The sequence below is a fragment of the Paroedura picta genome, chromosome 5 (assembly GCF_049243985.1).
Source record: "Paroedura picta isolate Pp20150507F chromosome 5, Ppicta_v3.0, whole genome shotgun sequence".
In the NCBI taxonomy this organism is placed as follows: Eukaryota; Metazoa; Chordata; class Lepidosauria; order Squamata; family Gekkonidae; genus Paroedura; species Paroedura picta.
Genome location: NC_135373.1, coordinates 39,216,872 through 39,229,045, shown reverse-complemented (window position 1 = coordinate 39,229,045; position 12,174 = coordinate 39,216,872). Strand labels below are relative to the sequence as shown.

Genomic DNA, 12,174 nt, shown 5'->3' with positions numbered 1-12,174 from the left:
AGTCTTCCAAAGATGGAGGCCTGTTGTGTAGGAGAGAACTGGCTCTTTGCTCATGAGCTGCTTGCAACCGAGAAGGAACAGAGCTGCCTGTGCACACTACGGGGCCCCAGCCTCACCCATCACTTTGTGTGCCACTTCCCTTGGCCAAAGCCAATGAGCCAGTCCATTCCTGCCCTTGGGGCAAGTCTAAGTGGAATAGCCCCTGTGGATGCAGGGAGCCACTGAGGTACAGATTTGCCAACTCCAGGTGGGGAAATTCCTGGACATGAAGTTAGCAGCCCCACTGAGACACTAGTTTGCCGTTCCCCCTTTTAACATGCCCAGCCATCCCAGCTGAGCCAGGCTGCCAGGAACCATGCACTAGGCTGCTAGGATCTCTGTCACACTTGTGCTTCTTCTGAAAGAGTCCCAACAGAAAGGGGGAGGGGGAATCTCACAAAACAAAACATCCCAATTCCAGATCAGAAATAAAAGTGGAACACGCAATGCTAGATCAACATATTTTTATTTAAATGGTTCTAATGAGTCAATACCAACAGCTTTTTATGAAGGGGGGAATCATTTTCAAGAGATGTAAGTCAGTTTAGAAGATCATTGAATTCCAAGGGTCCAAAGAGAGATTTAACCACCCCATGCCCTACAAAACTAAGGACCCCTGATCTATTGGTTCATACAGCCCAAAAGTCAAAGAAGGCTGTGTTTGTCTGGTCTTCGACCTTCTAAGCCAGGGTTAGTCAAACTGGCCCTCCAGATGTCCATGGACTACAATTCCCATGAGCCCCTGCCAGCATTTGCATTTGCTGGAAGGGGCTCATGGGAACTTTAGTCCATGGACATCTGGAGGGCCGCAATTTGACTACCCCTAAGCGGTGGCTTATAGAGGAAGCCTATATGCCTACTGTATGAATCAGCATTCTGTTATTAAAGGGTTTAGTTTTTAATAAAGATACATTCTAAAATATGTAGTAACTTATTGCACTGATACTCCGTGTACTTCGAACAAGACTCGAGTCCTATAACACTTTGAAAACCAATGAGATTTCCAGGGTATCACAGTTTTGACTTCTGAAAGCTTATCACCTGGAAATCTCGTTGGTCTAAAACACTACTGGACTGAACCTTGATATTTTACTGTATACTAAACACAGCTACCCATCTGAAACTACTGCATGTACTTGAGCACTCTAAATGATCTATTGACAGCTGCTGGGAGAAGCTCCCAAAAGCTACACTTTGCCCCAAGTCACTTTCCTCCATTCCAGCTGGTTGTCTTCAGAGAATTCCTTGTGCAAACACTCCCCAGGTCACCTGGTCCATTGTCACATAGCAGTTTGCATTGTGTCCCTTTTCAGGTGGCTTGACAGCATTAATACAGAAGTGCCTGGAGAGTCTGAGGACTGCTGTCCACATAAGAGAAGTGCCTTCCCATCCTTGCTCGTAGTTACAAATTCATCCCGCAAGTACCGATTCATAAGATGTTTTTTGGCACTTTGAATTATATGTGTTTCTTGAAGACAAACAATATGATAGCCTCCCTTCTTAGTTAAATGAAAAATCTTTCTTCTTTTACAGGGTTCATTCAAACCATTTACATTCCAAGAAAATTTTTAAAATATTTATTACACATTTCAGGTTAGAAAAGAATAGAAATGAAATCGGGAAAAATGCATTGCAGATGGTATTTAACTCCCTCTAAGATTTCTAAAATGAAAAATCTAGTAGATATCAAGTGTTGGAAATGTAATAAAGAATTGGACACATTTTTTCATCAATGGTGTTTGTTTAAGTTAATTGGGGGGGGAGGGTGGTTAATAGTCACAAAGAAATATCAAAAATTTAGGGGAGAAGGATTACCTTTGAACCTGAAAGTTATCTACTTGGTATTGTAGATAATAGTTTAGACAAACAAGAGGGAATTTTATTGAGATATCTATCAACTGCTGCAAGAATTGTATGGGCTTGGAAACGGGAAGTCCTCTGATTTACCTTCAATATATGAATGGCAGTGTAAGGCAGGGGTAGTCAACCTGTGGTCCTCAAGATGTTCATGGACTACAATTCCCATGAGCCACTGCCAACAAATGCCTTACCCTGGTTTAAGGTATTGGAGTTAGCTAAAATAGCAAAATTAACTAGTTATATAAATAAGGGAAAGACAAGAAAATGATTTCAGGGTTTGTAATTAAAGGAAGGTTTGCATTTTTCTTTTTGTTTATTTATTTTCTGTTTATCTGTTCTTATAAGAATTTAGGAGATATATTTTGCATTGATATAGTTGTTTTGACATAATGGACTACTTGGATATGACCTCTTTGTATAGTAAGTGGGAAGTCGCATTTTTGTTTTTTGTGTATTTATTTGTACTTTGAATTTTCTGGTTTACCTTGATGAGATTTGTATGATATCTGTGAATTCTTCAATAAACATTTAAAAAGAGAGAAAGAGGTGCCTTCCATCATGCTACATCACTAAATTTTCTACTTCAAAGAAGATCTTGCATCTACTGCTGCCCCTCCCCCCTTAAACCAGATGACAAACAAGGTCGCACAAAAATGTCAAGATTGCATGCTCAGGACTGCAGCCGCCGCTCCCAACACAATAAAAGGGGAGCGGGAATTGTGGCCAAATGGCAGATGTTACAACAGAAACAACACAGATTTTGTTAATTGTATGCTTACATTCCTGAAGTGTTCACAGCAATGGACAGAGTGCTGGTTCCAGCTGGTAGCTTATAACCCACACTTGAGGCTGCTTTCACACACAGGATAATGTATTTCCAATGCACTTTCACAGTCACAAACAACTGCCAAAGTGCATTCCTGTAGGAAAATCCAGTTACAAGTGAATGCTAAAGTGCATTTGTAAGTTCATTAGCCAACGTATGACAAAGCAGCCTGAAACACAGCCAAACCCTTTGGGAGATAGGGGCTGGCCTACTAGAAGCAGCAGTCTTGCATGACTCAATGACAGCAACACCCCCCACCCCACCCCGGTCTCTTGCAATATCAGAAAGAATCCCAGGACACAATCCCAGGGGGCAGGAGAGCAGGTTCCTCTTGCCTTTCTTCCCTTGACGTATGCACCGTTTAATTTCCAGGAGTTGGCTACTTCTGCGCTTGGTTTTTCTGCCGGCAGTTTGAACGAACCCAGGCTCCAATCCCCGCTTCCCCCTAGATACATCTCTGATTTCAGCCTTCTTTCCCTGAACCATTCAGGGGCGGACTCTGGTGCAAACATCTTCCTCTCTCAGGTCCACTGTGCCATCACCAAGGCTTCGCATTCTACCCAAGAGAAGACTTGGGCCACTGCTTTGCTTCCTCTAGGCTGTGGAGGTGTCCTCCAAGTCAGGGTTTTCTGCCAAATGCAGCTTTTGGCTGAGGGGTTGTATTAAGTGAAAATAGGGGAGCCAAGATCTTGTATCCTCCCCAAGTTCTCCAGACTGAGGCCGCCTCTGTGTTCACAGGTACTTCAGTCCCCAAATGTTGATGTTACTTTTGACTATGATATATGTTTAGGTCGTTCCATGTATCACCCTACAATGTTATATGTAAACCGCCCTGAGCCATATGGGAGTATAAAAATATGAATGAATGAATGAATGAATGAATGAATGAATGAATGAATGAATGAATGAATGAATCCTTCCCATCCTATATTCTCTGAAAGAGGAAGGAGTGAGAACAAAGCTACCTCTTCATATAAAGGACACATCCCTGTTTCTAACTCCACTTTACAAATAGTGTTATGCAAACACACAACCAGTTCCCTACCTGCTGTCAAGTATGATCAAGGGGGGGAAAGCCAGGAAGAGGCAAGTAATAGAAGCAGGTTTGATTATCAGCAGACTGTGGGAGGGGGAGCAGGTATCACCTCCAAACTAACCAGGTTGATGTAGAGCGGCGTCCTCTAACCTGGAGAACTGGGTTTGATTCCCCAGTCCTCCACATGCAGCCAGCTGAGTGACCTTGGGCTAGTCACAGTCCTGTTCTTACAGAGCAGTATGGTCAGAGCTCTCTCAGGCTCACCTACCTCACAGGGTGTCTGTTGTGAGAGGAAGGGAAGATGGTTGTAAGCTGAAATGGTCCCTCAGCTTCCAATAAGGAAGACATCCCTTTTCCCTAGTTGGCTTGAAGCAGCCAGTGGTGAATCAACATCCCTCCCTTCCCAACACTGTAGTCACAATCTCAGACCACCCAGCTGTGCTTCAGGATCACTGTAGACATTTGGAGTTGGGTCACTGAATGCCACCCTGATGTCTACTTCAACCTCTGCCCATCATGGAGACACAACCTCTTTCTGCTCAAGACCAATGCCCTGTCCACCCCCCCTCTACCCTTTGCGGTACATACTGGGGCCCCCTTTGGTCCCCACAGGAAGGATACATGGAGTTGCTGAGCTCTTCCAACTGCAAACAAAAAGACAAAAACTGTCAATAAAAACAGCAACTTCAGAACCAGACAAGTTAGGGTTGCCAACTCTTCTTTGGAAATTCCTGCAGATTTGGGGCCTACTAGGGGAGAAACTTGGCAGGGATGGGAAGCTATAAGGCCCAGCCTCCAAAACTGCCATTTTCTTCCGGGGAAATTATCTCTGTGGTCTAGAGGTCTGTAGTAATTTCTGGCAAAAACCAGCCCCTGCCTGGAGGTTGACATCTCTAAGCCAAAGTAACCAGGTGCCTGGGAGGGAGCAACGGTGCCAGTGGAAGCCTACTCCAGAACCCTCTTGCCTTGCTCAACAAAGGAGGAAGACTCAGAGGCTAAATGAAATCAGTTTGCACACGCTCCTCAAGTAGCGTACAAATAATGTCATTTAGCTAGCTTTAAAACTTGGTAGAAAAAACAGGGCTTAACCAATGAAATGGTCCTGGCAGGGGCTCTCTAGGGAGGAAGTGTCATAAATGAGGTCACACCAGGAATGGGAGAGGACCTTATCCATATAGCACTAACCTGGTCTCCACTAAAGGCACTCAGAGCAAAGCCTCTCTTTAAGATCTCAGTTACCTAGTGGTCTATCATTAAGTATACCCTCAACAAAAGCTGACTGCTGTGTGTCACAGAATATTCGCAAACATTCTAACTGCTTAGGAAGATCAGCTGTTTAAATCTCAAATACTCCTGCTCAACTAGCTACATACATTTCTAGTGACACCTTGGGTGAAATTTGTGACTCTGTTTTACGACTGAAAGGGAAGATGGGAGAGAAGGAAGGACCAAGATCCTCAGCAGCTCTTACGTTTGTCAGCAGCTGATCCAGATTCCTGTCAGCCACAGTTTTCTTCTGGTCCTCAGACAGCTCCTCCACGTAGACATCCAAACTAAAGTGCAGACGGGCCAACTTCTCCTGCATCTCCCGAACGTGCTCCAATTGCTCGAAAGAACATTCCTTTCCTGTGCCAGTCCGGATGGAGAAAATGCTAATTCTATGCCAGGATTTCTCAACCAGGGTTTCATAAAATCCTGCGTTTTCTTGATGGCCCTGGAAGGATTTCTTGAATGGGTGGGAGTTAATTACATGTTTATAGATATATTTTAAAATGTGTTAAACTTGTATTAGGTGATATGACCATATGTGGTTATGTTCACACACCACCTCCCAATGGCCAGTGATGGGCCTGGAGGGGGTGGAAAGGGGAGGGGGTGGAAAGGGGAGGGGGTGGAAAGGGGAGGGGGCCCCTGGTGGGGGTGTACACAGCCATGCTTCCCAACCATATTCTGCACAATCATGCCACTTCTGGGGGTTCTCAAACCCTGAAGAATGTTTCAAGGCATTCTCAACAGTAAAAAAGTAGAGAAAGTATGCCCTATGCAATTTCAGGAGATTCCAAAACAAACCTCTAGCTTCGTTTCCCTCGCAAGCAAAGTATGATCCTGGTAGGAAATACAATTTCCAGTGGTGACCTTTGGACCTTTTTGCACCCAAATCACAGATTTGAAATGGTGAAGTTATATCAGTGATAAGAAAGTGTTTTCTACCATTCTAACAGGCATGCTGAAAACTGAGGTCAAATTCAAAACCCATGCATTGAACGGAGGATCAGTGATGGATTATATACTACAGTAGCTCTGAGCCACAGCCCCTTGCTGGTAACCTTTCTGCTACAGCTTGACATTAATTTTACTTTTTTCCCCTACTTTGTTCCAAGACTGCCCTCCGGATGGGCTGCCATCCAAACAGCGCTGCTGGATGAGACCAAAGGACATCTTGCCCCCCCCCCCCCCGAAAGCCTGTAAACAGGACAAAAAGGCAGATGCCTCTCAGCAGCAGGCACAGAGGCAATTCCATCTAAACATGGGGATTGTGTTTAGCTAGCAAGGCGCAGAGCTCCCAAACAAATTTCCCCAGTCTGCTTTTAAAGCCCTCCATGCAGATGGCTGTCAACACATCTCCTGGTAGAGGATGCCACCCACTCCCTTTTGTCTGTGCCAAGTCGGCTAACAGTTTTATTTTTAACCACCTAGTCTTGTAAGCTGAACTCCAGGTGACGGGCAGTAAGCTGCTCAGGGCCAGCAAGTGGCCAGACTCGAGATCAGGTCACTCAGAGCAAGACTCCACCCAATTGCTCTTTGAGTTTCCAAGCACTGAAGTCATCAACCCCTGCAGCAACCCTGTGAAAAGGAACAAAGCAACCAATCCTCCCAGTAAGCTTCACAGACATGAATTTTTACCCAAACCTCCCTGTTTCCAATCCTGGGCTCTGCCAATGAAAACACACTGGCCAGGAGAGCCTTCAGCTCTGCCTGCATCTCTGACGGTGTTGACCTTGAAGAGCTTACCAAACGCCTGCAGCTTCCCGGAATGGAAGTCGTTCAGCAGGTTCAAGAGGCCCCCTTCCATTTCATAGACGTCGGAGACATCCGTCAGGAAAGAGTGTTGCAGAGGGGTGCTCACCGTGGCCCCTGCGCTGCCTGCAGGCTGCGGGGCTCGAGACTTCTCTTTGTTAGCTCTGCAACAGGCACAAAGGACAATAAGAGGCAAAGGCAGCCTGGGAGACAGCAACCCGCATCACTTCCCCTTTCCTTTCCAAGGAGGCATCTTGCCAGCGAGGCTGGCCCAGTTCAATCCACTGTCTTGTGCTGAAGGGCTGGCGGAGACGTTACATGCCGAGGGCAGCGGCCAAGAATCCTCCCAGGATTCAGCCTGATCTCCTTACAGGGAGTAAGCCGAGTTGAGAAGTCAAGCACCTCACCACAAGTGAAGCACAGCATGACCCTCATCCAAGGTGTCAAGGCAACCTGACCTCCCTGGGAGCCAGGACATAATTCTTTCCCCTCCCCTCTATTTATCCACATAACAACCCACAGGAAAAAAATTAAGTCCAATGGCACCTTTAAGACCAACAAAGATGTATTCAAGGTGTGAGCTTTTGAATGCAAGCACTCTTCCTCAAACAGTGGCATAAGGATCAGAAGAGTCCAGATATAAGGCAAAAGTAAATTAGTAGCAAATTGTGTGTCATAACTTCAAAATTATATGGTATGATAATTCTTTGCTAAAAAAGGTAACCAGACCTTTGGGTTCAGTTGAAGTTCGCAAAAACATTGGAGAAATAAAAATGTCGAGGTTAGTAATTAATAACAGATACTTTTTCATGGCAAGCTATCTGAAAATCTACATAAAGGCAAAACACCTTTGAAAGTCGGCTAAATATCCCACTAAAAGCACAGAAGAAACCAACCCCCCACCACTGTTTTCCTAGCTTTATATGTGGCAGCTTCCTAAGAGGCAAATCTATCTGATGTATCCAATTAAGGGAGCTCTGACTCTCAAAAGCTTAAACCTTGGAAATTTTGTTGGTCTTTAAGGTGCAACCAGACAAAAATCTAATCCTATTCAACAGTGTTCAGGTTCAAATCCTCCACACCAACTAAATGGTTCAGCCCTACCCTGGTCCTCAACTGACCTCTTGAACTTGGCTCTTTGTTTTGGCGATGGGAGGTGAGGCATCCCCAGAGAGAAGGAGGTGCTCTTGCTGGCAGGGACGGGCAGCTTGCGCAAAGCACTGGAGGGCACCGGCTGAGCCAGGTGGGCCTTGGGGCTCCTCTTCTTCTTTTTGTCTTCCATCTCTCAGACAGCCACGTCTCTCAGCTATCCACAGGGAAGGCCTGGGGGGGGGGGGGGAACGGGACCAAAATCAAGACCAAACTCAAATTACAGGCAATTCTTTAAAAGAAACTAAGAACAAAGCAGTTAGCAGTGCTGCCTGTGGAGGAAACTACAGGGCTGCTTTCATGCTCTGCTTGTGGTTTCTGCAGAGATATGCAGCTGGCCACACTTGGAAACAGGATACTGGGCGAATCAAATTCAGCCATGCTCTGTGGAGCCCCAAATTAGGTTTTCAGCTTTCTTCTTATGCACGTGAGCGTACAACACCCCGAACAAATGAAGCCACCCCAAATGAGTGGATCTTTAGTCCAGTCTCATCAGCTTTTGGAAGGCAAATCGGTTCAGCCCTGGTTAATACTTGGAAGAGAGACCACCAAGGACCAGGGATTACTGTGACTCTTGAAAGTTTATAACCCCCAAAAATCTTGTTCTGAGGTGCTACTAAACTCGAATCTCTCAAACAGCTTCCCAAAATAAGGTTCTCCCTTCCAAATTATTTTGAAAGCAGGTTAAAAGCAGAGGAGGAGCTCAGAATAGTGCATTTGTATATTGAGGTGGGAGAATCAGAGTCACTGTACTTTGGGAAGATGGACCTTTGGTGTGATCCAGCAGAGCTCTTTTTATGTTGCTGCACACACCAGGCACCCAGGTCCTTATCATCATGCACCCGAGAAGAATCCTACAGAGATAGTGCTGCCCAGGCAGAGCCCCATGGACACAGCAACAGGTGACCCAGACTACACCTTCCATGGTTAAGAAAAGGGCCGTCTGTGTTCAGAGGGGCCCTGGTTAACATCAAACACAATTACTCATTAACACTGTTGATCAATTCTAATTGAACAGCCTCCAACTGGAGACCCTTAAAGCACCTTTTTTTGGAGGGTGGCTTTCAGGCCAGCCACAGATAACCTGCTGCCCCCAGATGCCAGGTTGCTGCTGAAGTGGGCTCCGGCAGTTTCTGCCACCCAAAACCTGCTACGCACATCATCTGAGTATGGAATTGGAGTCAGTGTTGGCTGGCAGGTAGTTGTGTGTTTCCTGCACTGTGGAAGGAGATAAGACCCTGGAGAGCCCTTCCAAGCCCAGGATTCTAAGGAGCCGCAAGAGGAGGCCGCCTTTTGAGTTTGGCTCCGGCAGATCAGCAGAAATCCTCCCCTCCCGCGCTGAAATCTAAGGACGGGAAAGCATTTTTAAAAGAGCAGCAACCCCGCTCTCCGCTCAAGGATCTTCTGCGCGTTTTAGCTCCCTAGTACAGATGCGAGGAGAGGCAAAGAGAAAGGGGGCGTTTCCACACGGGCCAGGCCAACAGGGTATGTGTGTGTGTTGCAGCTGGCAGTTGTTGTGCATCGAGGCAACCCCCCCCCCCACACACACACACACCATCCGTGCCTTCGCACGGGGAAGCCTAAAAAGGGAGCAAGCTTCGCTATCCATCCCGAACCGCCGCCCTCTCCCCGCGATGCAAACCAGAGCGCCCCTCCCGGGCCGGCGGATCCGGAGCCAGCAGGCGGAGCCCGGCGCCTGGGGGCCAAAGTGACCGCTGTGCGGATGGCGCCCGGTGGGGCAGCCGCAGCAGCGCCGGGACCCGGGCCCAGAGGCCGCCCGCATCCACCGAGGCCCAGGAGCCTCCCGAATGCGTGGAGCCCGGATTAGCCGAGGCTCTCGCCCTCCCCGCGGCCCTTGCTGGTTTGGAAGGGGGGAAATACCTTCGGACCAGCGACGACCCTGGACCAGCAACACGCCCGACGTTTGAGAGGTCTCCCTGCTACTCGGCTAGGTTCTCTCCGCCTGCCCCCAGCAGCCCGCTTCCGTTGCAACCCCGCGCTCAAAGCCCGGTCGAGAGCGCCTCCAGGCATGTGCAGAGTGCAGCTCCACCGGCGAGTCAACCGGGCCTGCTACCGCTGCCCCCCAATAGGCTTAACTGCGGTCTCTTTGTCTCTCGTGTACACACAAAGCCTGCGAGGCAGCATCTGGGCCCACCCCCTTTAAGCCCCCCTCCCTGCTTTAATTTGCTGCTCAAAAGGAAACGTAGCACGTTGAGCCCTACCCGAGCTGGAGGCCATCGCTCAGCATGAGACCTGCGCATCCAGCCTACTAAGAACTGTTTTTTTTAGCACCAAGCCTTAAACTAACTTTGAGCAGAGATTCAGGGCAGCCCATGGTCGTGGATGTGTAAGGCAGGGGGAGCCCGCAACCCAAATCTTGAACTGGGGCCCCCCTTCTGAAAGAGAAACATTCTGAGCTAGCCCGTTTAAAGCAATTCTTAGAAGGCAGATTTGAGTAATGCAGGTTGGAGTAGAAGCCGCTCCAAAAACGACTTCCATGAATCTGGGCCGGATGTGGTTGGGACTTGAACCAGGGCTGCTCTTTTCCAAATGCAGTTGGATTTACTGGATTCAGCCCCTCTCAAGTGATGCATCAGCCTGTGACACCAAGGCACAGCTGGCATCACACCAAACACCACCCTAGGTGAGTTCAGTGGATGGATGGAAGGCTTCTGGGGGTATCCCCTCTGAAATGCCACAGCTGGATTGGGGTGGGGAAAGTCATGCCTCTAGAGCGGGGGTAGTCAACCTGTGGTCCTCCAGATGTTCGTGGACTACAATTCCCATGAGTCCCTGTCATGAACTACAATTCCCATGAGCATTTGCTGGCAGGGTCTCATGGGAATTATAGTCCATGGACATCTGGAGGGCCGCAGTTTGACTACCCCTGCTCTAGCCTGCTTGACACCCAGGACAGCTGATGAGGCTTCTGTCAACCTTAGCAAAATGCTTAAGTACAGCTAGAAGGAACAGGATTAGATGTTGCCCATGGTGAAGCGCAATCTTTTCTTCAATGACAGCGACTTCTGAGGAAGAGCAACAAAAAATCCCAAACTACACACGCTCGACACGTGAGTTTTGCTCTGTCCTGGGAATAGAACATTGACAATGGAGGGCCCCCACAAAGAAAGCTGTCAACTAAGCGGTGCAGAAAACCAACAGCGTCTGAAGGACCCCTGCTCTCTCCCAGAACTCCATCAGTGCACTCTGCACCTGCTTGCACTGTTACAACTATCAGTCATTAGTATTGTTGTTACGGTTATTTATATGTTATGGATTATTTTGTGCATTGTTTATACGTTTTATGTTAATTGCCCTGAGACTCCGGGGAGGGCAGTACATAAATATAACAAACAAATAAATACATAAGCCTTGTAAAATAAGTTTTGGAGAAAAGCCTACAGCAGATTTTTTCCTGGGTCTTCAAGGGGAGGCAGCAGTTAGTCTGCAGCAGCCGGTAAGCTACCGGTCAGTAATAGTTCATGTAGTAGTTCATTTTAACTTCATATTCTGCCTTCTGCACCAGTATGATTTGCCAACGGAGTACTATTTTACAAATGAAGTTTTTTTTTCAACTTCAAGGCTCATGTCACATTGCCCAAACATCTGTGATGAAAAACATGGTGCTCAGCAAATATTAACTTTATGGATGGTACCAATAAATGTTTATTAATAATTAACACTTTGTGGTTGTGCGGGTAGGGTCTCAGAGCACTGCTCTGTCCAAGGGCCCATAATGCTGTTAAGATGGCCCTGCCTGTGGTTCGGCAACCACTATGATACTGGCAGCTGGGCCCAACCCGGTTAGAGTACTAGGGTTTCTGACTAAGCCTTTTCCTGGGACCTCTCATCAGCAGCAGTATTAACCCCTAAACAACTTCAGCATAAAGGGGGGGGTGGTGGTAATAAATCTGAAGCCAAAGGACATTGTAAATTAGATCTGGACATCAAAGGGACTTCTGGACTTCTATAACACAAAACCATTACCGGCTTTCACAGCAAACTGTTTCAGGCACTGGAAGGACAGTATCAGTATATCACTGGAAGGGAAGTCTGTTGCATTCAGAGAAAAACCAGGCTGGTGCAGAGATCAGAGGACAACACCATCGAAGTTCATATCCCTGCTATGCCATGAGGGCAGTGGATCAGCCACTCTCTTTGAACTCAGCATCTTGAACCATAAGAACCATTCACATGACCCCAGAGTTGCTGGGGGAAGAGTGGGATTTAAAAAAAAAAGTACTAG

The 12,174-nt window shown here is 47.2% G+C and overlaps 1 protein-coding gene across 3 annotated transcripts; it reads right to left on the bottom strand.

Moving 5' to 3' along the window:
- Window positions 1–488: 488 nt before the first annotated feature.
- CCDC28B (coiled-coil domain containing 28B) lies at window positions 489–10,259 on the bottom strand. Of its 3 annotated transcripts, none has more exons than XM_077337423.1 (6): window positions 10,151–10,259; window positions 7,901–8,102; window positions 6,774–6,943; window positions 5,233–5,387; window positions 4,383–4,405; window positions 489–3,374 (listed from the first exon to the last, which is right to left on the bottom strand). In XM_077337423.1, the coding sequence occupies exons 2-6, from the start codon at window positions 8,059–8,061 to the stop codon at window positions 3,320–3,322; spliced, it is 564 nt and encodes a 187-aa protein (XP_077193538.1). In that variant the 5' UTR covers window positions 8,062–8,102; window positions 10,151–10,259; the 3' UTR covers window positions 489–3,319. The 3 variants fall into 3 exon arrangements, with proteins under 3 accessions (XP_077193538.1, XP_077193537.1, XP_077193539.1); XM_077337422.1 differs by lacking the exon at window positions 10,151–10,259 and adding an exon at window positions 9,810–10,076; XM_077337424.1 differs by lacking the exon at window positions 10,151–10,259 and adding an exon at window positions 8,973–8,993.
- Window positions 10,260–12,174: the final 1,915 nt, after the last annotated feature.

What these genes read in the sequence shown, in the direction of transcription:
- CCDC28B (XM_077337423.1), bottom strand. Translation starts at nt 8,061, where the DNA reads ATGGAAGACAAAAAGAAGAAGAGGAGCCCCAAGGCCCACCTGGCTCAG. An exon ending in TGGATCAGCTGCTGACAAAC is followed by an intron (nt 4,406 to 5,232) that starts GTAAGAGCTGCT and finishes TTTTGTTTGCAG; the next exon opens with TTGGAAGAGCTCAGCAACTC. An exon ending in GAAGAGCTCAGCAACTCCAT is followed by an intron (nt 3,375 to 4,382) that starts GTATCCTTCCTG and finishes ACAACCCCTCAG; the next exon opens with CCAAAAGCTGCATTTGGCAG.